This window comes from Trachemys scripta, chromosome 2 (assembly GCF_013100865.1).
Source record: "Trachemys scripta elegans isolate TJP31775 chromosome 2, CAS_Tse_1.0, whole genome shotgun sequence".
NCBI lineage: Eukaryota > Metazoa > Chordata > Testudines > Emydidae > Trachemys > Trachemys scripta.
This window is the reverse complement of record NC_048299.1, coordinates 252,185,310-252,212,766: the sequence shown is the minus strand read 5'-3', so window position 1 is coordinate 252,212,766 and position 27,457 is coordinate 252,185,310. Positions and strand designations below refer to the sequence as shown.

The window sequence follows — 27,457 nt, the reverse complement described above, 5'->3', positions numbered from 1 at the left end:
CCCCACATCTGAATATTGCATAGCTCAGTGGTTCAAGCACTCACTTGAGAGGTGGGAGACCCCTGTTTAAATCCATGCTCCCCCTCAGGCAGAAGGAGGAATTGAACCTGGGTCTCCACATACCAGGTGAGTGCTCTAACCACTGGGCTAAAAGTTATAAAGTGGGCGTCACTGGCACCACCACCTCGTCCTTCTATTCTGGCCAGTTTTTGAATTGAGACCCGATCTAGTAGGTGGCCTACCAGACTGGGCCTCCCTCATGAGTTATGTGGACAAATGCCTATCTTCCCTCTGTTCATGGATTGCTTTGGGGCTTAGGTGGGAGATGGATGTCTGAGCATCTTGAGTGGGCCAGCAGTGCTCATGCCCAGAGGCAGAAACGGAGGTGCCTAGGGAACATCTACTGCAGACACGTAGGCACTGAGTGAGTTTAGGCATCTATTGGGTTAGGTGGCAGCTAAGTGGGAGTTTTGTAGATTGGAGTAGAACCTAAAACTGGGACTTAGGCACCTAAGTACCTTTGTGAAGCCTTACTCTCTTGCTCAGTTTACCATCTGCAAAATGAGTAGAATATCCACCTCACAGTGTTGTTATGTGAATTAGTGAAGGGTTTTAAAGCACTTTGAGATCTTCAAATTAAACTCAGGGCCGGCTTTAAGCCGATTCAGCCGATTCGGCTGAATTGGGCCCCGCGCCTAAGAGGGCCCCGCAGCTGTCCACTCCGCCCCCAACTCACTTTCCCCTCTTCCCCTTCCCTGAATGCTCCGCCCCCTGTTCCTCCCCCTCCCCTGCTTCCCGCGAATCAGATGTTCGCGGGAAGTCTGAAAAGGGGCAAGCGGCGGCAGCAACAGGTAAGGGGGGGGGGCGCGAGGAGGGCTCCTGGGAGGCGCGGCGCGGCCCAGTCTGGCCCTGGCCCCGGCCCCGGCGGCTCTGGCTCAGGCCCCGGGGCGCCGGCCCCGGCCCTAGCCGAGCAGTGCCGGCTGAGCATCCTCGGCCCGGCTCGGGCCCCACGGCTCCGGCCCCGGCCAAGCACCCCCGGCCTGGCTCGGGCCCTGGGGCGCTGGCCTGAGCGGCCCTGGCCCGAGTCCCTCGGGCCCCGGCGGCTCTGGCTCGGGCCCCGGCATGCCGGTTCGGCCCCGGGCCGAGCGACTCCGGCCTGGCCCGGCCCCAGCGGCTCCAGCCTGGACCCAAACCCCACGACCCCAGCCCAAGCGGGACCCGATTCCTGGGGGTGGGGCTTGCCGCTGGCAAGCCCCGCCCCCAAGAATCGGGCCTCGCTCTTGCTAAGGCCGGCCCTGATTAAAGTTATTAAGAAATGTCCTCAATACCACTGCCCCTGTTCAAAAGTTAAAATTGGAAAAACTTTAGGAGAGAGCCATAGTCTCAGCCTATTGAGAAAAGATTAAAAAGAGAGTGGAAATTACTAAATTAAGAATCCACACCATTTACTTTTCATTTTTACGTAATCAGTAAAAAAAAAGAGATTGGAAAACATTCATATTTTTATCAAGCAAATAAGTAATATATGCAAAAATTATAAGGAAAATTATTTTAATGCTACTGTAAATCTTGCAAACACAGATACAGGAGAATAGAGTCCATTATGTTTCAGGTCTAACTTTTCACAGGTGTTTTGTAACTATTATCTGTGTCTCCTAGGATATAGCATAACAAAATAGTTAAGGCTACATTTCGGCATTTTTTAGTGCATCTTACTGTATTAGTAGTTTTGTAAGAATTTTGATTAGATTTTATTTAAAAAAAAACAACCCAAACCTAGAAGTATTTGTTTCACTTGTTATGAAGATCTAAGACTGTTTGTTTATAGGCGTGGGACATTTCAATGTAGTTCTTATCTTCCTCAGTTTTAGAATTCAGTCAATAAGATATTAACTCTCTAAATCTAGGAATTGAGCTTTCTGACAGTGCCTAGTGAAACCGACCCCCCCCAAAAAAGGTCCTGACTGTAAACCCTCAAGTATGAATATGCTGAAACGCACAGTCTTGGTGTCTTTGTCATTATTATTTGTTAATGATACTCTATTGAGAAACAATTAAAATGTGATAGCAGTAGTAACCCATGATGTATTGCTTTTTATCTAGAAACTGCCTTGACTTCATTAGACTGAAAATAAGATTGTCAACTTATTGACAGCTTTGTTGTTTCAATAAGTGACATTTGAATAACAAAATTGGCTTTTTTTTTAATGCTTTCATTATGTGTGTTCAGAGTCAGTAAATATTAGATGAGATTATGAAAAACATCTTGCTCTTTGTCCTTGGAACTGTAGATTTATTTAGTTTAGTTGCTTCCCATATAGATTTCTCATTCCAATGTTTTTCTGTTTGCTAGAGGAAAACACATCAAACTGAGTTAATTTTTTATGTATATTGTAATTAAAAACATCTGATTCATATTAGAGGTGATTTGTTTAAAAGCTTTCAACATAAAAAGGTTTGCATGTGTTTGTAAGTATTGTGTGTGTACTGTACATTTGTTCCTGAACACCTAAATGACATTAACCCAACATCAGCTTCTCTTCCCTTTAGTTATCAGAGCCAGGCTCAAAGTTGTGCAGGAGGGGCCTCCAGAAGACCCTTGTTAAAATTCAGTGAGCAAACTGAATGGAGGGTTGCAATGACTTCCCAGTCTCAGATGGAGCTCCCTTTCTGTGTGCTGTGAAATCATCCCTGCCAGAGCGAATTGCACTAAGTGTACAGTATTTTCCAAAATATCCAAGTACAAGTTGAGCCCCATGCTGTATTATTAGCAATATTCTCAGCATATTTTTTCAGATGCCGAGTCTGAACATTTCTTGTGAAGAGCACTTAAAATGTTTGTTGGCCAACTGAGGCTGCATCCCTCGTTCTCTGCGTCTATGAGAGTAGTTTTGTTTGTGTAAACAAGAAGATTCCCGAAATTATTTCTGCCTGGGGAGCAAATGCTCCCTTGGGACAAAAGTTTTATCCCAGGCTAAGGAGGGAAATTTCATGGGGCCTCTTGCTGAACTATTGTCAGCACAGTTCAAACGTTATATACGAGTAGAAAAAATATTTAGGGCATGTAGAATTCCAGGTGAGGGACCCTTTCAGTATATACTAAATAGAATTAAAAATCATCCATTTGAAATAATGTTTGCCTGGTTTAACATCTGCTTGTGGACGCTCTGCAATCCATGAATTAAAACAACAGTTAAGAAAAACAGAAGCTCAAATCCTAGTTCTGACTGTACAGTATAATTCACACACTCAGAAGATACCAGCAATTAGGTTTCTAGTGACTACTGGTTGCAGGAAGGAATATGATTGATTAATAGCACATAGTAGTTTTACAGCAAACACAGGTGGTGCTCTGTATTCAATCTGAGATATGCAAACAGAGTTGTTAATTGTCCAGATTAGTGATAACTGTATACACTGGCAAGAAAGTACATTCTCTCATTGCCTGGCCAATAATTTTTCAGGGGGTTACCTAAAAGATACCTGAGGCTTTGGAGAGAGGCCTCACCTCTTCCTAGCCCATGTTCCATCACCCCTACATCTTAATGATACAGTGTTCCTTTCTGGATTGAGTGAATGGATTTTTGCACAACCCTGTGTTTGCAGAGACACTCAGAGCAGCCCAGTGCTAGATTAGGTAGAAGAGGTGCTGTGTTTATATTTACCAGTAACATACTCTTTGTTGTGAAAAATTAGCTCTCAGAATTACAGATTTAGCTATGCGATAAAAGGTTTCAAGATAAATTCTACTGAAACTTTACATCCAAATCCCTCCAGCAGCATCCACTGTAATTACACTCTCTTCCCTACTTTAGCTGCTTCTAATGGTTTCACTGGACCTTTTTATACAATCAGGCCCTATCTCCTCCCTTGGGGACTTTAAATAAAGCTATCTGCAGAGAGACTGTTTCATTTAATTATTAATTATTTACTGCATTTCGTTTTGGGGCCCTTTTATTGATACTAGAGCTGAATGCTTTATTAAGGCAGCTAAGATCAAAGAATTAAGGGCTTTGCATCTTAAAGTCAACCTGCCTTTTTTGTCAGTATTGTTTTATCTATTGCACTGTTATATTTTATGATTGTAAGAAAAACCCAGCATCAAGGTTTGTGATGCATTCAGTATTATGGAGCCATAATATGAATGAGTTGTGTGGATTATACATATTCCCAGCTACATCTCAGCTTGAAGGAGTGATAAGAATAACATACGAAAGGTGGTTAAATTGTAATAGCTCCACACTTGCGATACTGGCCTTGAAGAACCCGATCCCATAGATCAGGTGTCACAGTTCCTGCTGCAAATCTTGTTTGAACTATTCCTTCTGTGTTTAATATTAATCATTTAAACAGGAAAATGAACCATAAAACAACAAACAGGAAGCATCAAGCATCAATCTGGATTTACACAAAAAAAAAAAAATTAATTGTTCAAGCTCCAGCTACATCTTTAAGACCACTAATGTACCTAAGATCAGGAGTACAGACAGTATACAGTACCTGGATGATGGATAATACCTAGGCACAATAGAGTAGGTTACTCTACTCTGTATACCATATTTATAATTTCTGTATATATGTTATATGTAAATTACTTCTACCTATACATAATGTGCATTTATTCATATTACATACATTGTTCTGTGTTTTATATATTCCAGTGCTTAGATAGTATGATGGTGGACACTATAGGAGAACCTAATATAGGTGTAATGAGCAGTAAGTGCTATATGCGTTATATGTTCAAAGCACTGTATTAGGTTGGTGGCATTATCTTAGTTTTACATCTTGGGAAACTGAGATGCAGAAGTTAAAGCTGTGACTTTTCTAAACTGCCTGTGCACATAACTGCATGTGTAATTACTATAGTTGAATGCACAGGTTGGGTAAACGTATACAATTGCCAGTTAGAGGCAATATTGACCAGGAGGTACAATTGGTGACACAATTTGTGCTGTAATTGTGATGAGGCATTTTGGAAAATCAGGCCTAAGTAACTTGTCCACAGCCACCCAGCCAGTCACTGGTAGAGCCCAGATTAGAACACAAATTTGACTTCCAGCCTTCTAGACATTACTTCTTATAGAGTCAGTCAAGACATAAAACTATCACTGTTTGGTGTATTAAAAACAAATTTTGGAAAACTTCTTAGTAATTTGTTGGCCACAATTATACCATACTACTGCAGAGCACCATCTGTTGTAAAGCACTGTGATTCCCTGTGCACTGGGGCTGTGCACTGCTCCACATGCTGCTACTTGGGAGCCCTTTGCTAGACAGTTGGAAACCATAGCAATGGACTTTCCAGCATCCTGTGGGATATATGTGGCACAAGTGTTGTATAAGAGCATGCTATGCTGTCCATTGACAACCAGTATGTAAGCAGGTGATCAGATTCACCAGTGGCTAGGGCATGGGGAAAAATATGTTTTTGAATGAATTTCAAATGAGAAATGTGTGAGGCATGATGTATGCAGCATTTGACTTGTTTTACAGTAAAAAAAGAGGTGACTGTCATCTAAAATAAAGAAATCTCAGGGTAGGTCTAATGCTATGAGGACAGAAGAACATATAATACTTGAGAGATTTAAACTGCTTCCACATTTAGTGTGGCTTTTGAGGCCATTTTGCTGTTCAGATCTGTGAGCCAAAAGTGTATCTTTTATAGACTCTTATAAATACTCCCAAAGCAGTGTAGCCTGGCAAATGGGCACAGGCTTGGGAATTAGGAGAGCCTGAGTACTAATCCTAGCTCTACCATTGAGTTGCTTTGAGCCTTTGGCAAGTCACTTCACCTTTTGTTCTGTTATCATTTCTGTCAGCTGGAATACTTACCGGGGTAAGTGCATATTAATGGCTGTGCTTGAACACATAGTGGCCTTATTGCTTTAGGCAAAGATGCATGACAAGTGGAGAAAATATTTTTTTAAAAGTCTCAATGGCATGAGTGAGCTTGGGTTACAGAGAGTTCTAGCCTGAATGTTGAGTCTGTCATGCTTAGAAACACCAGCAAGTTTGATACCTTTAATATAAAAGAAGCTGTGAAAGATCCTGTAAATACACATGCTCAAAGTTAAGCATGGATATAAGTGTCTGCAGAATTGAGGCCATAGAACTCTTGATCAGTGGAAACAGCCCCAGCCCCAAGTTTAGTACAGTTCTCTTTTCGAGATCCCAGAATTGGAGATGGTTACATTTTCAGTATCTGCTTAGCCTTATCTGCGATGCCTGGTTTGGCAGCCCTTCACAGTACTTTACTCCAAGTGAATCGGTTCAGAAGGAGGGTATTATTAAGCTTTGCTTCCTTGGAATACTCTCAATAACAAGATCTGATTATGATGTGGTCTACTTAATCATAGACTTCCCTCGTCTAAGGCTGTATCTGTCTGCATAAAAGCCAATACTTTACTTCACTTTAGAAAGCCACCGACTTCCTGTTTGGGGCCGGAGCATAGTATAGGTATGGAATATTCATAATGTGTTTACCTGCCCTAGTCTTGTTTGTAAACTTATATTTGTAATTTATATACATAGATGTTATCTCCTAAATATTTAAAACAAAATGATTCTATATATTATACAGGAATGGAATACAGGAATGTTTTGTTTATAGGGAAAACACTATTGTTGCTTTAAGCATTATATTCCATTTTTAGTTACTTTGCATCCCCAAGGATGGACTCAGTGGCATATGTAGGTGGATTCAGTCTGTAAACACTTTAGTACAAGAAAGCAGTGTTGTTTTTCCTCTCCACAATCCTCCACCTTTCCATTTTTTTTCTGTGTGGTTAAGCTGAGCAAGTTGTTGAGGCTCTAATTTGGCTTGTGGAATCTGTATTACTGGTTGTGTTTGCAGAGATGGCAGTTAGAAAAAACATCTTTTACATGTAAACTGAGTGTATTTGATATGGAACCAGTTAGCGGCAATAGAACTGGAGCCTCGTGATGCCATTTTTCTAGAATCACTTTTTAAGAATTGGGCTGTAAATTTGTGTTTTGAGGTCAACAAAATGAGTTCATAGACTTATCAGACAGAGGTGTGAGGGTCTGTGCTGTGCGTATTCGAGGCAGAGCCCAGAACTTGCAGCCCAGGAATGTGAGGGTAGCTTTAAGCCACCATTGCGCCTTCCCTTCCTGTGCTGCTCCAGACGCTAGAGAGGCACCCAGGGGGCTTGTCTAAGTCCAAGCAACAGCTGTCTCCCCAGACTGCCCTATTGCTACATAGCTGCAGCAGCCAACAATGTCCTGCTGTGGCCCGCCATGTCCTCTACACCAGTGGTTCTCAAACTAGGGCCGCCGCTTGTTCAGGGAAAGCCCCTGGTGGGTTGGGCCGGTTTATTTACCTGCTGCGTCTGCAGGTTCGGGCGATCGCAGCTTCCAGTGGCCGCGGTTCACCGCTCCAGGCCAATGGGAGCCGCAGGAAGCGGCGCAGGCTGAAGGACATACTGGCCGCCGCGTCCCACTGCCCCCATTGGTCTGGAGCGGCGAACTGCAGCCATTGGGAACCTAAGTCTGCTACAGCCCCAACCAGCTGACACGATGTTAAACAGACCGGTCCATGTCAAGTGCAGCAGCCTGTTTAATATCGTGTCAGCTAACGTGTGCTGACACAATGTAATTTTCCAGTGTCGAGCACTTGGGAGCAGTGGAAGATGTTCTGAGCTGCCCACTTGCTTTATGAAAGACTTAATGAGCCTGAGAACTCCAAGATTCAAAAATAAAGGGCAGGGTTCAACCTCAGGAAACACTAGCATTAGTCACAGTGCTGGGCTCTGGAAGTGGAAACAGCCTAGCCACACTGTGCCCCCAGCCCTCACTTGCTGGGAGGTTTTCAATCAGCCACCATAGCTAGAGAAGTGGATGGTGCTGGCTGGAGAGGGGATGTGGCGAGGGGATAATTGATTCAGCATATCCCCCAGAGAAGCCTCAACCATCAGGTTTCCTTTGAGCCTAAGCCACAATTTAAAGCTGTCTTCCTGTAGAGAACTCCTGTGGAGGAGGGCAGTGCACCACTACTTTATCCATCCTTTCTCCTCCCCTCAAGAGCTGAATTCCCCTCCCCGGTGTAGCTGCCAAGCTGGCATGGGAAGGTTCAACATGCACACTTCCAGTTCCTCCACTGACTTGCTACATGACCTTGGATGACTCACCTCTTCCTGCTTCCATTTACCCATTTGTAACTTGGATATAATTGATGAGTTTTTGCAGGGATTAATTAATGGTTGCAAAGTGCTTTGGGATCCAGCGATGAAAGACATGATGTACATAGTAATTTTTCTTCTGGCTGATAAGCTATTATTAAAGCAAGTTGGAAGCTTATTTCCATCCTCTCCCATGGAGCTCGCACATTGGCATCTTTTTTTCATAGAATCATAGAATCATAGAATATCAGAGTTGGAAGGGACCTCAAGAGGTCATCTAGTCCAACCCCCTGCTCAAAGCAGGACCAATTCCCAGCTAAATCATCCCAGCCAGGGCTTTGTCAAGCCGGGCCTTAAAAACCTCCAAGGAAGGAGACTCCACCACCTCCCTAGGTAACGCATTCCAGTGTTTCACCACCCTCCTAGTGAAATAGTTTTTCCTGATATCCAACCTGGACCTCCCCCACTGCAACTTGAGACCATTGCTCCTTGTTCTGTCATCTGCCACCACTGAGAACAGCCGAGCTCCATCCTCTTTGGAACCCCCCTTCAGGTAGTTGAAGGCTGCTATCAAATCCCCCCTCATTCTTCTCTTCTGGAGACTAAACAATCCCAGTTCTCTCAGCCTCTCCTCATAAGTCATGTGCTCCAGACCCCTAATCATTTTTGTTGCCCTCCGCTGGACTCTTTCCAATTTTTCCACATCCTTCTTGTAGTGTGGGGCCCAAAACTGGACACAGTATTCCAGATGAGGCCTCACCAATGTCGAATAAAGGGGAACGATCACGTTCCTCGATCTGCTGGCAATGCCCCTACTTATACAGCCCAAAATGCCGTTAGCCTTCTTGGCAACAAGAGCACACTGTTGACTCATATCCAGCTTCTCGTCCACTGTGACCCCTAGGTCCTTTTCAGCAGAACTGCTACCTAGCCATTCGGTCCCTAGTCTGTAGCAGTGCATGGGATTCTTCCGTCCTAAGTGCAGGACTCTGCACTTGTCCTTGTTGAACCTCATCAGGTTTTTTTCTGCCCAATCCTCTAATTTGTCTAGGTCCCTCTGTATCCGATCCCTACCCTCTAGTGTATCTACCACGCCTCCTAGTTTAGTGTCATCTGCAAACTTGCTGAGAGTGCAGTCCACACCATCCTCCAGATCATTAATAAAGATATTAAACAAAACCGGCCCCAGGACCGACCCTTGGGGCACTCCACTTGAAACCGGCTGCCAACTAGACATGGAGCCATTGATCACTACCCGTTGAGCCCGACGATCTAGCCAGCTTTCTATCCACCTTACAGTCCATTCATCCAGCCCATACTTCTTTAACTTGGTGGCAAGAATACTGTGGGAGACCGTATCAAAAGCTTTGCTAAAGTCAAGAAATAACACATCCACTGCTTTCCCCTCATCCACAGAGCCAGTTATCTCATCATAGAAGGCAATTAGGTTAGTCAGGCACGACTTCCCCTTCGTGAATCCATGCTGACTGTTCCTGATCACTTTCCTCTCCTCTAAATGTTTCATAATTGATTCCTTGAGGACCTGCTCCATAATTTTTCCAGGGACTGAGGTGAGGCTGACTGGCCTGTAGTTCCCCGGATCCTCCTTCTTCCCTTTTTTAAAGATGGGCACTACATTAGCCTTTTTCCAGTCATCTGGGACCTCCCCCGATCGCCATGAGTTTTCAAAAATAATGGCTAATGGCTCTGCAATCTCACCCGCCAACTCCTTTAGCACCCTCGGATGCAGCGCATCCGGCCCCATGGACTTGTGCACGTCCAGTTTTTCTAAATAGTCCCGAACCACTTCTTTCTCCACAGAGGGCTGGTCACCTTCTCCCCATGCTGTACTGCCCAGTGCAGCAATCTGGGAGCTGACCTTGTGCGTGAAGACAGAGGCAAAAAAATCATTGAGTACATTAGCTTTTTCCACATCGTCGGTCACTAGGTTGCCTCCCTCATTCAGTAAGGGGCCCACACTTTCCTTGATTTTCTTCTTGTTGCTAACATACCTGAAGAAACCTTTCTTGTTACTCTTAACATCTCTTGCTAACTGCAACTCCAAGTGTGATTTGGCCTTCCTGATTTCACTCCTGCACGCCTGAGCAATATTTTTATACTCCTCCCTGGTCATTTGTCCAATCTTCCACTTCTTATAAGCCTCTTTTTTGCATTTAAGATCAGCAAGGATTTCACTGTTTAGCCAAGCTGGTCGCCTGCCATATTTACTATTCTTTCTACACATCGGGATGGTTTGTTCCTGCAACCTCAATAAGGATTCTTTAAAATACAGCCAGCTCTCCTGGACCCCTTTGCCCTTCATGTTATTCTCCCAGGGGATCCTGCCCATCTGTTCCCTGAGGGAGTCAAAGTCTGCTTTTCTGAAGTCCAGGGTCCGTATTCTGCTGCTCTCCTTTCTTCCTTGTGTCAGGATCCTGAACTCGACCATCTCATGGTCACTGCCTCCCAGGTTCCCATCCACTTTTGCTTCCCCTACTAGTTCTTCCCTGTTTGTGAGCAGCAGGTCAAGAAAAGCTTTGCCCCTAGTTGGTTCCTCCAGCACTTGCACCAGGAAATTGTCCCCTACGCTTTCCAAAAATTTCCTGGATTGCCTGTGCACCGCTGTATTGCTCTCCCAGCAGATATCAGGGTGATTAAAGTCTCCCATGAGAACCAGGGCCTGTGATCTAGCAACTTCTGCTAGTTGCCAGAAGAAAGCCTCGTCCACCTCATCCCCCTGGTCTGGTGGTCTATAGCAGACTCCAACCACGACATCACCCTTGTTGCTCACACTTCTCAACTTTATCCAGAGACTCTCAGGTTTTTCTGCAGTATCATACTGGAGCTCTGAGCAGTCATACTCCTCTCTTACATACAACGCAACTCCCCCACCTTTTCTGCCCTGCCTGTCCTTCCTGAACAGTTTATATCCATCCATGACAGTACTCCAGTCATGTGAGTTATCCCACCAAGTTTCTGTTATTCCAATCACATCATAGTTCCCTGACTGTGCCAGGACTTCCAGTTCTCCCTGCTTGTTTCCCAGGCTTCTTGCATTTGTGTATAGGCACTTAAGATAACTCAATGATCGTCCCTCTTTCTCAGCATGAGACAGGAGTCCTCCATGGCTGTTTGCAGCACTGGGTTTGGATCTGACGAGCCTGAAAAAAATCGCCAAGTATTTTTCAGGCGATAAGAGCTTCTTACCTAGTGAACTGTCATACTTCTGGGCTCGGAAAATGGGTGCCATGTGCCTTTAAATAACAGAGTCTGGAAAATGAAAGCTGTAAATCATAGAAAGTTAGTAATCAGATCGTATGGCTTAATACCAAAGAAGCAGCCTAGAGCCAGGCATTGTTATTAGATTACTGTAAAACTGTTTAGAGGTACCTTACTATTTCTCTGTGTCAGATTAAAGCCTGTATGTGGATATCAGAAACAGATCAGCTGATAAGTGGATCCCCTGTCCCCCAGATAAATAATATTTTCCTGTTTAAAGTGTGGAGAATCCAACACCAGTTGTTTGCGTAGTATGACTGTGCAGTTGAAAGAATGGTCAGCAGCCCCACTCAGGTAGCTGTGTTTCCACACAAATGTTTATAGCCTGCTTCTAAAGTTACTTACACAGAAAAGAGGTTGTAATGTTCTGTTGTGTTCTATTGTTGTTGAAGTGTCTGTTTTGAGGGAGCTGTTGAAAGTCTGGAATATATCCACAATTTCTCCTAGAGGGTGTGTTTGAAAACACAGGCTGACTTTTAAAGTTCACATGGGACGGGCAGGGGAAGGATGGTTATGATTCATCGTCACTTTTAAAAACAGTATATCAGTCCTTGAGTTAGAATTTCCATCATGTTTTTACTCTTCCCTTTTCCTTTCCAGGGAGTGAAGCTGATTTTAGCTCTTCAAGCAGCACAGGCAGCATTTCAGCTCCTGAAGTTCATATGTCTGCTGCTGGGAGCAAAAGAGCCTCTTTTTCTCGCAAGTAAGCAATGCAATTTATCTTATACTATAAGTGTTGCTTAGTGGAAGGCCAGGCTTATCCACCACTGTTATACCTTTTAAAACAATTTGGACTACAGTGCGTTCTCCGATAGTACTGATGTGGCTTAGAATCTGTGATCTAGGAGAGAACAAATGTGATGTATTTGGAGAATATAAACTGTGATACAGTAGGATCATGTGACCAACGACAGCTCTGTTCATTCATGACATACCTTTGAGATCCTGTCAGCTACATGAAAAAAAAATGTTTAACATAGAAAGAAGGGGAAACAGCTGGGTGTGTGCTTAGTTAAGTGTAACCATTCAAACCAATTGACCTTAACCTGGTCACATCACTTTGTTTTCCTGCTGTGACAAATTGTCAGCTCACCACATGCCTTGCAGGGTCATCATAACATCATTTGTTGAAGGAAAAATGTTGATGCTTGTGTCTTTAATTCCTGTTGCTAAATATCAAGTTCCACTCCTTTGTATTAATAGGTATAAAATACCTGGTCTTGAAAGGTATGTATTAAAAATGCCTTTGATGAAATATTTCTGTAAGTTGCCTCCACGTCACATGTCAGATACAAACCTAGACAAAATTTGTATCCACATCCAATCCGCAGTCTGCAAACATGGTCTATGGATATCTGCAGATTTGCAGGGCTCTAGACATATGCACATTGTGCTGTGCCTACACAATCCCTGCTGCTTACAGTCTTTGAGCAGTCAGGGAGGGTTGAAATTGACAAGACAAAATCCCTGCTCTTTGTGGAATCACAAGACTGAAGCTGGCAGGGAGAGTGGAGGGACAGCATGATTCTCATATTTTCAAGTCACCTGAGCTCATCCATGATCATAACATACCCAGCATGCAGGGATTGGTAGCATAATGCCTAACTGAACGAGAATCTGATCTCTGTCTTGGTATTGGTATGCAAATAAACAACAGTTTAGCTCTGTTCATGCTGTATTTAAGGAGAATAGGTAGCTGCTGCAACAGTGGGGTTTTGTGTTTAACTCAAGTGTAATAACTACATGATTAAATCCTAAACCTACTTTATTTCTTACTAGCAGCATGACCTCTTGTTGTAGCTTTAAATATTCCACGCAAGACACCAGTCTTAATTTGCCCTGAAGTCATGATAACAGTCCTTCAAATGCAGCTCTTGGGACAGTCAGGAACTGTGCAGATTCTGGCTTGCAATAAATAAATAAATAAATCAACACATTAGAAATAGTTGTGAGCAAAGAAAATTTAAATAGTCTTTTCCTTTCACTTTTAATTGTTTTAAAATGTTTGCCTTTGCTGTGTTAAGAATTAAAAAAAAAAAAAAAAAGAGCAGTTGGACTTAATTGTGTCACATTTAATTCTGTAGCATTTCAGTGACGTCATAACCACACTCCTGCATTTTATTGTAAGCTGCTTATGAAGTCACACAAACCACAGCACTGCCATGCTGGCTTGCAGCACCACCACGCAACCATCTGTTCCATATAAAGTGTTCATTTGCAGAAGAGGGAGAGAACCAGGTCAGACAGTTTTAAAAGGAAAGGATTTTTGCTTCATGAGTTCTGTAGTATTTTCAATGATGTGTAGTACCCTCCTCATTTTCTGGCTGGATTTCTTCTTTTCCATTTCTTTGGAAATACGTTTTCACTGTTTGTTACAATTTAGAGGAACAGCTTCCATGTGGGAGAGTGGTAGTGACATTTCATGAAAGTAGCTAGAAGTGTTTACAGACTAAAATGTAACTTTATAAAGAGTTTCCAGAATGTCACAGGTCCTTGCCAGATGCCTGGGTATTGTCCAGCACTGATCGGAGTTGTTTTCAAGCGCAACTAGTGAATAGTTCAGAATGTTTTATTAAGACTGGGGAGGGACATGGACTGTCCTTGGAGGAAGACTTGGAGGAAGCAGCTGTGTTGTCTTGAAGCTCTCCAGGTACTGAGCTATTTCAGCATTCCCTCAGTCAGGTTCAGACCATATCTAAGTACATCCATAGTTGGCAGTGACTGTTTGAAGTACACTATGCCGAAAAGGCAAAGGAACAGTGCTTCAAGCAAAACTTCTTTTTACTGGCCACTATGACCTCTCAGGCCACTTGCTAAGGATCAAGAAGTCTTGCTACAAGCCTTAATTTGCCCCCAAGGACAGGGGTCCTGCTACAAGCCTGACTGAGGAAGTCTCTTGGTAAATACCAAATTAGACTGCAGTCTTCTAATTACTTGAGTGTAGACCAGAAAACTTAAATGTGCAGCTTGCTAACTTAGATGGGTGTAGTGGGAATGAGGAGAGTAGGGTGGAATCAGAAACCTAAGTATAGAAAGATAGATCTTGTAATTTTCTCTAAACCATCTGATTCTGACTAACTGCTTCATGGTCAGTGAAAGATACATGGTACCTGGAGATGATAAAGGCATGTCTAAACTGCAACTGGAAGTGTAATTTTCATCTCAGGTACATGTACGTGTGCTAAAAACAGCAGTGTAGGTGTGGTGAGACAATGGGCTAGCTGCTCCAGGTACAATCTTACCTGAGATCCTAGGTATGTATCCAGGAGGCTAGTCCAACCCACCACCAACCATCCCCATGGCTACGCTACTATTTTTAATGTGCTAGCTTGATCAAAGCTAGTGAGGGCATGTCTCGAGCTGGAATTTACCCCTCCAGCTCCAGAGTAAAAATATATGGAGATATACCTATCTCATAGAACTGGAAGGGACTCTGAAAGGTAATTGAATCCAGCCCCCTGCCTTCACTAGCAGGACCAAATACTGATTTTGCCCCAGATTCCTAGGTGGCCCCCTCAAGGACTGAACTCACAACCCTGGGTTTAAGCAGGCCAATGCTCAAAGCACGGAGCTATCCCTCCCCCCCTCAGACCTTCTACTCCCCAGCTGCTCTGATTTATTTTATAGAGTATCATGGGGTGACCTTATAGCAGGACATGCTGTGAGTTGCATGGTGCAGTATAACCCAACAAACCTTACTCATTTTGGTTTGCCTTCAGTCGTGGCCCTCATGGACGGAATAATGGATCTTCATCATACAAGTCTGGAGCCAGTCCGCCTACTTCTCGTGAGAAGGACCTATTGTCAGTACTGTGCAGAAATCAGCTGAGTCCTGTTAACATCAATCAGAATTATGGGGCTTCTTCAGCCAGTAGCAGTAACTCAGGTTCATACAAGGGAAGTGATAGCAGCCCAGTTATGAGGCAAGTGCTTGTTCCTTTCTCCCAGTTTTAATTCTGTTATCTTATCCTCACCATTCTGTACTGTGGGATCAGTCCTCTGACTGGAGAATAAAACATCTTGCACCTCAGTGCCACTGTGTAGATTTACAGGCAGGGACTGTGGTATTGGTAAAGGGTTAGTCAGGAACGCACTCCATCCTACTTTCTTGCCACCATGGAAACTTGATCACCTCAATGTCACAAGATATATGGTCTCCACTAGCCTAAGGGCTGTATCAGCCAGATTTCACATCCAAGTCTGATGCTTTCATGTAGTAGTACGTGGTTTAGTGCTCTTTGCTCTTGCTTCACACACACTAACTCCCATTGACTAAAGAGGAAGTTGAGTGTGGAGTGGAAGCAGAAGTTAATGTCTACTCAAGGCTAGATCCACAAAGGGATTTAGGTACCTGACTGACATTTTAAGTGGCTAAATTAAAAATTAGATCTTGAAACATGCCTGTTCGGCTTCTGCCTGTAGACACTTGCATTCCCCCAGCACTTACGTTTCTGCTCATTAAAGTCCCCTCGGAGCCTTCATTTCTCCCACTGGGCAGGTGCACGGCCATCTAAGTCCTGCTGCCTGGGCACCTAGATCACCCTAAGCCTCAGCACTACCCTCAAACTTAGTGTTCCCCCACCTCTCTCTCCTGCAAAGCCTAATCTGGTAGATAGCATTAGTTGAAAGGATATTACAATATCCTAGTGGATGAGTTACTTTAGGAGGAAGCCAGTTCAGACTGTGTGTGGTTATGCGTACCTGTGCAGACTGAAGGCTAGATCACAAAATAGACTTAGAGACGCAATGCCTAATGTTGTGTTATGGGATATTCTGGGGTGGGTTTCTCAGTCTGTCTTGTTATTTAAATAAATCCATTGGGCCAGAGCGTGAGTGACTCCATAACCCAGTGATTAGGGCACTCCCCTGAGAGGTGGGAGACCCAAGTTCAAACCCGTGCTCCTTCTCAGGCAGAGGGAGGGATTTGAATCTGAGGGTCTCTCATTCTGGTTGAGTATTCTTACCACAGGGCTAAAGGTTGCACAGACACCACCATTGTTTTTTTTTTTTTTTTTTACAAGAAAGGGTTTAGGCACCTAACTCAAGGAGAGGGTTCGCACCTGTGAAACCTGAGCAAAGATCAGTGCCTCTCTTTGGCCCAGACCTAGACATCTAACTCCCTTTTAGGCCCCATCCCTCTCCCTCTGTATTTCCTATTGTCTAACTGAAGGGGCTCCCAGCTCAGCCTGCTGGCTTTTGTGGCTCTTAGGCATCAAACTCTCCCCATGCATGGTATAGGGAGCCTAACTTAGGACTGTGGATGCCACGAGGTGGCAGGGCATGTAAACATTAGACAGTGCAACTCTAAGTCCATTTTGTGATGTAGCCTTCAGGGTGTGCAAGTACATATAGCCACACACAGTCTGAACTGGCTTCCTCCTAGTAACTCATCCACAAGCTGTAGCTATTGTAATATCCTTTCAACGAATACGATCTACTCAATTAACAGTCTGCTTCCTGCTGAATTCCTAACAACATCATAGTATGCTGCCTTGTCTATATTAGTGTCAGACATCTCTGCCAGTGACCTTACTGCACACTTGTAGAAAGCTTTACCCTATTTTAAGTTAGAGAATGTCTGGGTATTTGAAAGTCAAGTCTAGTCTGGTATAATCGCACTGAATCCAAGTACAGTAAATAGCAAAATTCTTATTGAAGTCACTGACAAATGCCTCAAGCACTATGATTTACCAGACTAAGTCACTCATGTTTACTGTGAGATACCCAAATTGAGTCCACTGTAAAATCAACTTTGTGCCAATCAGGTTTGGTGTGGAATCCATCCTACCTAGGAAGGTACAGAGTTGCAGGAATAACACTGGGCATTTTTGTTTCAGACGGTCGGTGAGATATACTTCTTGTGGGGAGAATCATGGCATTAAAGCACCACATCCAGAGCAGTATTTGACCCCACTGCAGCAGAAAGAAGTTACAGTGAGACACCTAAAAACAAAACTGAAGGAATCTGAGAGCAGACTTCAAGAAAGGTACATCGTCTCCCAGAAAAATAATTTAGGGAGAGATGAGATTTATTCAGCAGTTTCCACTAGGGAAAAAATCCTGAAGTTCCTACTCCCTTCTTGACTGAAGTGAGTTTTGACTAAGGAGCTTAGAATTTGTCTGTATCTGATTAAATTAAATTGTTTACAGACATTGCAGGTTTCATAACCCGTTCCATGAATGCATACAGTATAGTTAACTTTTGGAAAGGAATCAGTGATCTCCTTTGAGCCTGGACTGCTTTATAAATATTTTGAAGGGATATTTTTTAAGTCAGTCTGATATTGCACCAATAACTTTTGCCCATGCAACTGTTGATGCCTTCAGACTTGTAACTGTGTTTTCAGGGACTAGCTTTGCAAGTGGCTCAATCAGTTGTCAACTTCAGTCATGCCCAAAGAGTGTATTTCTGCAAATGTGAGAAGTTACTGCACAATATCTTGTCTTGTTCTAAACTTCTTTGTAACAGAAAAAGTCTCTCCCTCCCACAGCAAAAACTCTTTGACAGGAGATCCTGTCTGGTTGTGTTTTGGTTTGTTTTACTCACAATAAAACTATGTAGTGATGTTCGGCAGAAGAGCAACCACTTACATTACACAACAAGATATATTTCTTTAATTGAGAGGTTTATGGTTTGGGTCTAAATCATGGTACCTTTGCACAGAGGGACTATGCAGGGGGTGGCATACAAACAAAGGCGTGGCATAGATCATGCTGCCTCTGGAACTTGCTGTGTAGGCCTGACGTGTGGTTAGGTCAGTGAATCTGCTTAGCAGTGGACCAACTTACCTTGCCATCCATTGTACTTATGTTATACCTCTGCCAGTCCACTGTGAAACTGTATTATGTGCATAGGGGTATTGGTCCAACTTTTTGCAGCATCTTTACATCCTCACCATCCCCATGTAATGGAACTTCTCTGAATGCTTTAATTGACCAAAGAACAGAAGTTTGACAGTGATTTTGCTTTTGCCACAGGGAAACAGAAATAGAAGAGCTCAAGTCGCAGCTGGCTCGCATGAGGGAAGACTGGATTGAAGAGGAGTGTCATCGAGTGGAAGCACAGTTGGCCTTGAAAGAAGCAAGAAAGGAGATCAAACAACTTAAGCAGGTTATTGAAACCATGAAAAACAGCTTGGCTGAGAAAGACAAAGGGATTCAGAAGTATTTCATAGACATAAATATCCAAAACAAGAAACTGGAGTCCTTGCTTCAGAGCATGGAGGTGGCTCAGAGTGGCTCTCTGAGGGATGAGCAGTGTATAGAGTATACATGTGAGTCACCTGGTAAGTCTTTAGGTCCAAGTACAATATATTCCAAAATGGTGGGCAGCCTAGTTATGGAGGACCAAACCATGGAGGACAGCAGGCTGGTGCTCAATGATGATATGGCTAATGGGACTGACTTTTTTGAAGAAATTATTCTGGCCGCTACACCTGAATCTGGTGATCCAGCCCTCTTCACTTCCAGTACTGGGCCTGCTGCCCTAAACCAAAATGCACTTGAAAGGGTCTGTGCTGAAAAAGTAACATCCTCACAGGCGGAGGAGGAGAGCGACAACAGCATGACGATGGAACAGGCCATTCAGACTGATATGGTGCCATACAGCCCGGATGTGGAGCAGCTCGTTCAGAACATATTCAGATCACAACGTATCAGTTCCATGAGCCCATTTGCTGCCTTAAAGGGATTGGATGGATTTCCTGCTGGATGCTTCAGTGAATCTGCTTTGCTACTGGACTTAAATCCAAGTGATCCAAACTCTGCCATCCTTTTGTCTCCCATGGAGTCTCCAGGTAGCAAGGGGGATGGGAGCGTTAGTGAAAACCGTGTTATGAAGGAACTTGACTTTACAGCCTCTCATGATAAAACATTCAGAAATGTCATTACAGTCTCCCAGGCAGGCATCACGAAAAGGTACTGGAGCAGCAGTTTCCTTGTTGATCTTTTGGCTGTAGCAGCCCCCATTGTACCAACAGTAATGTGGGCATTCAGCACTCAGCGAGGTGGAACGGATCCGATCTATAACATCAGCGCATTGCTTCGTGGCTGTTGCCTGGTGGCGCTACACTCGCTGCGTCGTGCACCTTTCAATATCAAAACCTAAGTGCAGCTGCCCAGTCGTGTGTGCTGGTTGGTGGGGGAAGAATTACAATAGACCATAAAAGTGTGTGTGTATAATGGCAGAGTCTGTCTTTTTGCTCCTGAATATTTGATTTGCACTATATTTAGTTGAAAACATGTTTGTTGTTTGAAACTGAAGGAAGGCTCAGTGACGTGGCGGCTTGGTCCTACTAAATGTACTACACGTGTACTTTAGCAAGCATGCTGTCGCTTTTCATTTGTAGTTTGATGTATTGATTCTTACACTAAAAGCTCATACTTCCAAGGCAGCTTCGGGCACGTATTGTATGTCTGGCTTGCTTAGTGCTCTTGTAAAATATATAATTGCCCTAGCATTCCACTGGTCTTGTGTACAAGGGGACTGTAACCAAAAATGCATTCGTGTAGGTTGTTGGGCATCTTGACTCTTGCTATGTTTGATAAATAGGGGGTGAATATATTTTATGCATATTATTTTAAAGTCTTAAATGAACTCCTATTGTAACCTGCTAGTCATTCAAGCCATGTGAAATACTCTAAGTGTATTGTGAATTAACTTATTTTTTGCTTATTTAATCATGTTTTATTGGAAACAGCAGATTTATAATCACAAATTACAGTAAAGCATGTTACAAGTATGAATTGGTGTTTTATTTAACAAAACCCTCACCTGCAATAAGCTATTAAAAATTAGTGCAGCTTTAAGGTTGAACTTTTACACACAGAGGAGGCAGGAGCCCAGTGAATACTCTAGGGCAGTGGTATTCAAACTTCGGGTCACGACCCCACTATTGGGTCGCGGAATGTAAAGCACTGGGTCACGGCGACTCTGGTCAGCACCACTGACCGGGACGTTAAAAGTCCCAGAGGCAATGCTGCCTGGCTAGGGCAGGTTAGTCCGTACCTGTTCAGCCACCGCGCTGCACCCCGGAAGTGGCCAGCAGCAGGTCCAGCTCCTAGGCAGGGGGGCACGGGGCTCCATGTGCTGCCCCCGCCCCGAGCACCCACTCTGCACTCCCATTGGCCAGATACCGGCCAATGGGATCTGGGGCAAGAGCTGCACAGAACTACTTGTGCGCCTCCGCCCAGGAGCCGGACCTGCTGCTGGCCGCTTCCGAGGTGCAGCGCGGTCCGCAGTGCCAGGACAGGCAGGAAGCCTGCCTTAGCACCCCTACTGCACCGCTGACCGGGAGCCGCCGGAGCTAAGTCCACACCCCAACCCCTGCCCCCCAAAACCCAGAGCCCCATCCTGTACCTCAAACCCCTCATCCCCAGCCCCACCTCAGAGCCTGCACCCTCAGCCCAGAGCCCTGACGCCCTCCTGTACCCCAATTCTCTGCCCCAGCCCAGAGCCCCCTCTCCCACCCTGAACCCCTCATTCCCAGCTCCGTTGGGTCATGGACATCAACAATTTTCTTCAACTGAGTCGCCAGAAAAAAAGTTTGAAAACCACTGCACTGGGGTACTATAGATTGGCATTGTTACAACAGCAGAATTTGACCTGGAAAACTTGGTTATGGCTCCCACAGCAGCTAGTGAGATGAAGTGTTCTATATTCAGTCACCAGTCCCCAAGCCATCAGAGTTCCACCCTTCCACCTAATCACTGTGGATTGGGTTAACTTTAATCCATTAACATATTTAGAATTTGGTCAAGTACAGTTGCTCTAGGAACCCATCTCGGTGAATTTCTGCACTCTGAGAAGTGTAAAAATCTCATCCTTAATTTTGAATTCCTGCATGTCTTTGCATTGTTTCCCTAGCTTTTTTTAAAAAAGCCAGTGGGCCGTAATGAGTTTAGTTGACTTTTGAACACATGCTCTAACATTTGCACGCTGCCATACATGTACATCCAAATGCAAATGCTGTGTCCCCCTCTGTGCACCACTAGAATTGCATGTGCAGATCCTAGAGAGCTAGCATTGTCTGGTGGATAAAACAAACAGAATGAAATAGTCTATGCCTGACTCTGAACCTTCTTGCAGTGAGACCTTAAGACATGTAACCTTACTGTTCAGTTTTTCCTTTTGTAAAGTAAATGTAACAGCACTTCCCCATGCCACCTATGTCAGAGGGGTATTGTAAGGTGTGACTGTTGATATTCATGAAGTGCTTTGCAATCCTTGACTGGAAGGGACTATCACTTGATAAATATTAAATACCCATGGGCAGTGGAATAACTGGCCAACACGTAGGGAAACAGTCCGCAGGCAGGTAGCTCATATGAGAGTTTACCTGGACCGTAGCATTTCCCTGCATTAATAAGAAATTCTGACTACACCTTATGCTCTCCTAGTAATACCGCTTTCTTAAACAAACCCTCCTCCATCATTCCTGATGCACTAGTGCTCATTCTGGCCTAAGGCCTACCGGAGAAGAGGTGTAAGTGAATGTAAGGGAGTCAAGTTAGTGTAAGTTAAGCATCAAGAGGTTGTAAGATGACAGAAATTAAAGCCTTTTCCTGTCTACTCACACCCCATCTTAAATGCTTTCTATGCTACTCCCAGCTTGGGACCCTCTCCCATCTTGTCCCCAGTGGCCACCTAACTGGACTGCCTTATACTTGTCACTTACACACCTCTACAAAGCCCACAGTTTTAGTTACACCTGTGCCAACTCCTGCATACCTACTGAAATCTAAACAGTAGGATTTCTGCTCAGTCAGGCAGAGACATCAAGCCAAAAATTTCATCTCAGGGCTGAGAAACACCATGGGAAATTTCACAGTCAATTCATTAAAGGCAGGCTGAAACACCTGTACAGGTGCTCAAACAAACTGATTTCTTAACCCTAAGATTTTAAACAAGCAGAACAATAATTCCTTAATCCTTAGCTATAAGAATGTACTAAAATGAGACTCATGCTTTGTTCACGTGGTGATGTAAGGGTATTATAAGCCAAACTTCCTGTTCCAAAGAATGTGGTGTAACGGGCAAGAAAACCAAACCCGGGGCAACAGTTCTGATACAGGAGTTTACCTGGGAAGTCCTGACTTCCCAGGTAAAATCAAAGAGCTCAAACATCATGTGCAGAAATCCCAGGGAGGGATTCAAAGGAGGAAGAGCATGGTTGGCTTGACAGTAGGGGAGTGTGGCTTTAGCAGAGGCATTTTGACTAGACTAGTTGAGAGCAGCAGCAACATGTGGGGAAGTCAGTATAGAAAAGTAGAACAGAAAGAATCACAGTGTAGACTGTAGTAAGATTGATGTATTGAGCAGGCCTGGCCAAGACTAAAGAAGAGAAGAGAGAGCAAAAAGGCCAGGACATAAGGAAAGGATGCAGTGGAAGATGAGAAACAAGTAGAGTTGGGTATGCCTACACTGCAAAAAATACAGCAGAGAGAGTCTCAGAGCCTGGATCAACTGACTAGGGCTCCTGGGGCTCCTGCTACAGGGCTAAATATAGCAATGTAAATGTTCCTACTCAGGCTGGAGCCTCAGCCCCACCCTCACTGGGTCCCAGAGTTCAGGCAGGAACATCTACATGGCTATTTTTAGTGCTGTCAGGTGACTGGGGCTCTGAAACTCACTGCTACATGATTTTTTTTTTTTTTTTTTTTTTTTTTGCAGTGTAGATATACCCACTGGTGACAGAGAAGGTAGGTGGAAAAACAAGATGAGAAATTCAGTTTTGGAGACAGGATGGATTGGAATGGGTGGCTGGAGAGAGATATGAAGGTTGGGGGTAGTGAGGTAGGGACGGTATTTGGAAGGGTCAGCTGATGAGAACTACAGAAACCTGAGGAATACCAACAGTTATGGGACTGCCCAGCTGAAGTAATGAAGAGTTGCAGTAAGTTAGTGTTTTATAATTCATAAGCATTCCCACAAATATTCCTTCCATTTTCAGTTACCTGAATTTATCTTGCGTTTAGCACAGCCAGCCCCAGCAAGTGCTGGCTGCATAGCTGACATGAAGATGATAGATGCAGCCATAGGGTTTTGCACAGTTGCAGAAACAGGATTCTATTGGTTAAGATTAAAAGCAAAAATGAACCACTAGAAGAGAGTTAGTGCACCAATTTACCATGCAAGCTCATACCAGCGTCCAGTACTGGATGGCATCTCTATTCAGACTTATCCCTTTTATAGCAGCATACTAATACCAACTCCAAGGTAAGAACACACACAGCTTTGTTTTATCTTCTGCACTATTAACAAAGTGTGTGCAGTCTTAGTTGAACACTGTGCTTTTGGACACACAAAAAAAAAAACCAAGTAATTTAAGGGCTTAGCCATCTTTGATTAAATAAGTAGTGATGGTTGGCTCAAAGGTACTCGCCCAACCTGTAGGAAGAGAGTGTCAGACATGGGGAGCCTTAAGAAAAAAAAAGAAAACGAGGGTTGGTAAAGATACAGAGAGTGTGCAAGATCACAGCTGCATAAGGACTATACAGGACTCTCCAGACTTAAAAATAAATAATGCAGTGTTAGGTCCATTGAACTGTAAGTCCACATCTCAAAATTATCCTTTAAGATGTACCCTACATCTTGGTTCCTTTACTTAGATTTTATAAATTGTGGATATTTCAAGTGGATGCCAGTTATATTTGATCTTCGAATGATGAGAAAAACAGAGTAGTTAACTAATTTTATAAAGAGCCAATACCTTAAGAATTAGGAGGTATTTAATAATCTTCACTGTAAATAGGATGTGCATGAATTTCTCTCTATTTTAAACATTTTTCCCAAAGTAGTCAATTAGAAATGACAGCAATTTAAGTGATACCATGATTCAGAATACACAGAATATTTATTCTCTTTGTATAATCTCATTCGCAAAGCAAGACTTCCTATCATCCCCTGTTATTTTGTCAAACACATAAATCAATTCATAGTAAACATTTTTGTTTCCCCGAAAGCGTGTTCAGAGCCTGGGAAGATTCCATTCTTTCTACCCGACATTTTTTGGAGGGCACGCTGCCACATACACAGTTCAATCATTTTTAAAGACGTCAAGTGATTCTAACAAGTTTTCCTTTTGCTATAGGTCAGAGAGAAACAGATTCTTTCTGTTAAGCATGAATAGCGACAAGCGTTCAACAGAGTTGTAATGATACTAAAGACCAGACAAACATTTGTTTTCATCTTGAAAGTCAAAATGCATTTACAGCTTGAACCAGCCAAATTGAGCCCAAGCCAAAGCTATGTACTCTCTGCATTAGTGAGCACAAAAGCCAGACAATTGGCCTGGGAATAATTTTCATGAGGCCACAGCCTTATTATGCCTTTCCTTAGCATCTCCATCACTGGGGCGACGAAGGGAGATGAAGTACTGATGAGAACCTAGATTCTCTCCTGTGCTAGAATCAGTTAAGCACAAAGTTACACCAGATGGCTACTACTTCCGCATTCTCATGGCACACTTGCCCTGTCCCAGGAGTGGGTTAGAGTCACCTTTAAAGTTGCTCTAAACTTATGCCAGTTACCAACTATCCCCAAGAAACTGAAGACCAGCTAGATCTGAGGCAATACAGTGGCACTCCTGTCCCACCATCTTCCTGCCACTCCAACCTTATGGTTAGAGGGCAATTGTCATAGGTACAGAGAGTATGCTGACTTGACATCAGTTGAGAGATTTCCTACAGTGAGGGCATTCTTAACCTGTCTTGGCATCTAAGACCTGTCTTCCTATTGCGTCTACAAGACGCCTATCAGTTTTGAGCATTATATACAGAACCATTCCGTGCACACGCGCACACACACACACACACACACGGAGAGGGGAGGTTTACTCCAGTTTCAGGCTGGAGGATAATCCAGTGAGTTATCTGGCCCTCAGATGAGAGGTAGCAGAGAGAATGGGTCCAAGAATTAGAAGTGATGTTCATTAGGAAGCTGATCATTTTAAGAACCTCCTCTTGCCATCAGCAAAAACTGCTGATGTCCAATGGGAGTTTGGCTTTTTGGGTATATGGGAAAGGGTTGCACCAGCCACGCACTGCTTTCTGTGGCTCAGGAGACCATCAGTAGGTTGTATAGGACTGAGCCTTAGCTTTGGCTGTATATATAACATTTTGTTTTGTAGTAAGTTTATCCTGTGTACAAAACCTTTTCAGAAGAATCCTAGTGTACAGTACAGAATGTATCTAACATTCACCTCCACCTACCACTGAAATGTAGCCATCTTTGGCCCAGAAGATGGCAGCTATTCTGGTTGCAAGAATTAAAGTTTTCAGGAGGAGAAACATCTTCCCCCACCCAATAGATTAATTGGGAGAATGTTTAGGAAGACTGAATACAATTAGCCAAGTTGGAATCTGCTTAGGACAGCGTGGTTAATATCCCATTAATCATATAAATAACCAGATATAGATATAGTGGCTGAACAGCTCACCAATACAGAAAGGTGATTAAAGAACCAATCATTCTTTTTTCCAGTGACATTACATAAATAAATGTGCTCCCATAATAGCATGCAGCATTAAGTCTAAACTGAGAAAAGTATGCACGTCAGACTGATATTTAAAATGTGACCGTGACAATCTCATCCACTTGAGACATCTCTGCCTACAATTACAGTACATTCCTCTCTTGGATTGCAAGTGTGACACTGCTGAAAATGGTGTCAGCAAAAAATAAAATCCACTTCATTTCCACCCCTGCTGGTTCCCAACCACAGCAAGCCTGTTTGCTGTTGTTATAAAAAAGGAAACAACTGTATGGATGATAATCAGCTCAACAGAAACATTATTCTCTCTTCAGTATAGGTCAATATCATCTTACATACGAGAATGCAAGCAAGCATCTTTCCCAACATTTATAAATAAAGTAATTAAGAGTAGAACAGCAAAGGTACATTTTCTGAAATTAAGCACAGAAGCAAAGAATTCTTTAAAATTATTTAATTACATGTTTCAGATAAGCATAATAGATGGTACAGTAGATTTCCCACCACTGAATTATTTACACCCTTTTTTCTTTAAGCTTCAACCATCTGTTAAGAGTTTATGTCCCCATCATCAGACTGTCACTGCAGCAATCACTGTTCTTGTATAAGGGGGGGTGCTTGGATAGGGCTATTGCAGAAAACATTGTTCCATCAAGGTATGATTTGCAGGGTCGGTGTTTTATTTTTAAGATCCATCTACTAATAGTTCAAGATACTTTATGGAAGAATTCTGGCTTCCAAGATGGCCTGAAGAATGCATTAAAATCAAGCAGTGAGTTGAGTTCTAAAAATACTTAAATCAATACAAATGATGCTTTATGTCGGAAAATTGGAATTCTCCTTCCTGCTGGTACAGTCATCCTAGAACTGCTTGTGTTAGGATAGTTTTACACCAATTTTGTTCTGCTCTTTCTTCATTAGCCTTTGTGCCTCTTTCTCCATTTTCTTCCTTTGTTGTTCTGCTGCTCTCTTTTCCCTTTCTGCTATCTTCTGCTGCCTGCAATTTGAAGGGAGAACATCAGATTCACTCCTTTAGAAAACAGTGCAAGATCCCTTTTACACTGGCTGAAGCTAGACAATTCTTACTTACATGTTTTAAATAAATACTGAACTTCTTACCTCAGGAAAAAAGACTTGTAACTGTGAGCATTAAAGTATACTGAGCCTGCAAGCCCCTTTAGCAATGATGCCTGGAATTGTGTTATTTCTGTGCTCCTAATTAGGCAGCTATCAATTAACCTGCTTTTTGCTCATGCTCAGATTGTTGAAAGAGGGAATATTCTGCACTTTAAGTAAGCTGAGGTCCAACTTTGCTTCTGTTAGATCTCTCACACTGCATTTTCCCCAGTGAAGACAAGGGTTATAGATCTTATCTGTTGGCATCTCTGTATCAGAATCCAGTAATTGTTGTACTTTATTCTTGAGCTGTAGGATATCAATCGCTCTGGCTAAGCCCTTGTGTCCCACTTTTAAAAGACAGATACTTTTTTCACTGCAGAAATTGCTTCATGGATTTGATCCAAAAAGCCTACTGAATTCAATGAA

General features: G+C 43.3%; 2 protein-coding genes across 3 annotated transcripts in view; one reads left to right on the top strand and one right to left on the bottom strand.

The window, feature by feature from the left end:
• Positions 1-20,161, top strand: part of SYBU (syntabulin) — a 70,611-nt gene extending 50,450 nt beyond the window's left edge. For both annotated transcript variants that reach the window (XM_034763496.1, XM_034763495.1), the window contains exons 4-7: positions 12,021-12,123; positions 15,140-15,343; positions 17,258-17,407; positions 18,399-20,161. In XM_034763496.1, coding sequence (XP_034619387.1) covers positions 12,021-12,123; positions 15,140-15,343; positions 17,258-17,407; positions 18,399-19,527 — 1,586 coding nt within the window. In that variant the 3' untranslated portion in view covers positions 19,528-20,161. The remainder of the gene's footprint in view (positions 1-12,020; positions 12,124-15,139; positions 15,344-17,257; positions 17,408-18,398) is intronic.
• Positions 20,162-26,351: 6,190 nt separating this feature from the next.
• The window catches only part of EBAG9 (estrogen receptor binding site associated antigen 9), a 43,970-nt gene continuing 42,864 nt past the window's right edge, over positions 26,352-27,457 (bottom strand). Inside the window, exon 7 of the mRNA XM_034763494.1 lies at positions 26,352-26,909. Coding sequence (XP_034619385.1) covers positions 26,789-26,909 — 121 coding nt within the window. The 3' untranslated portion in view covers positions 26,352-26,788. The remainder of the gene's footprint in view (positions 26,910-27,457) is intronic.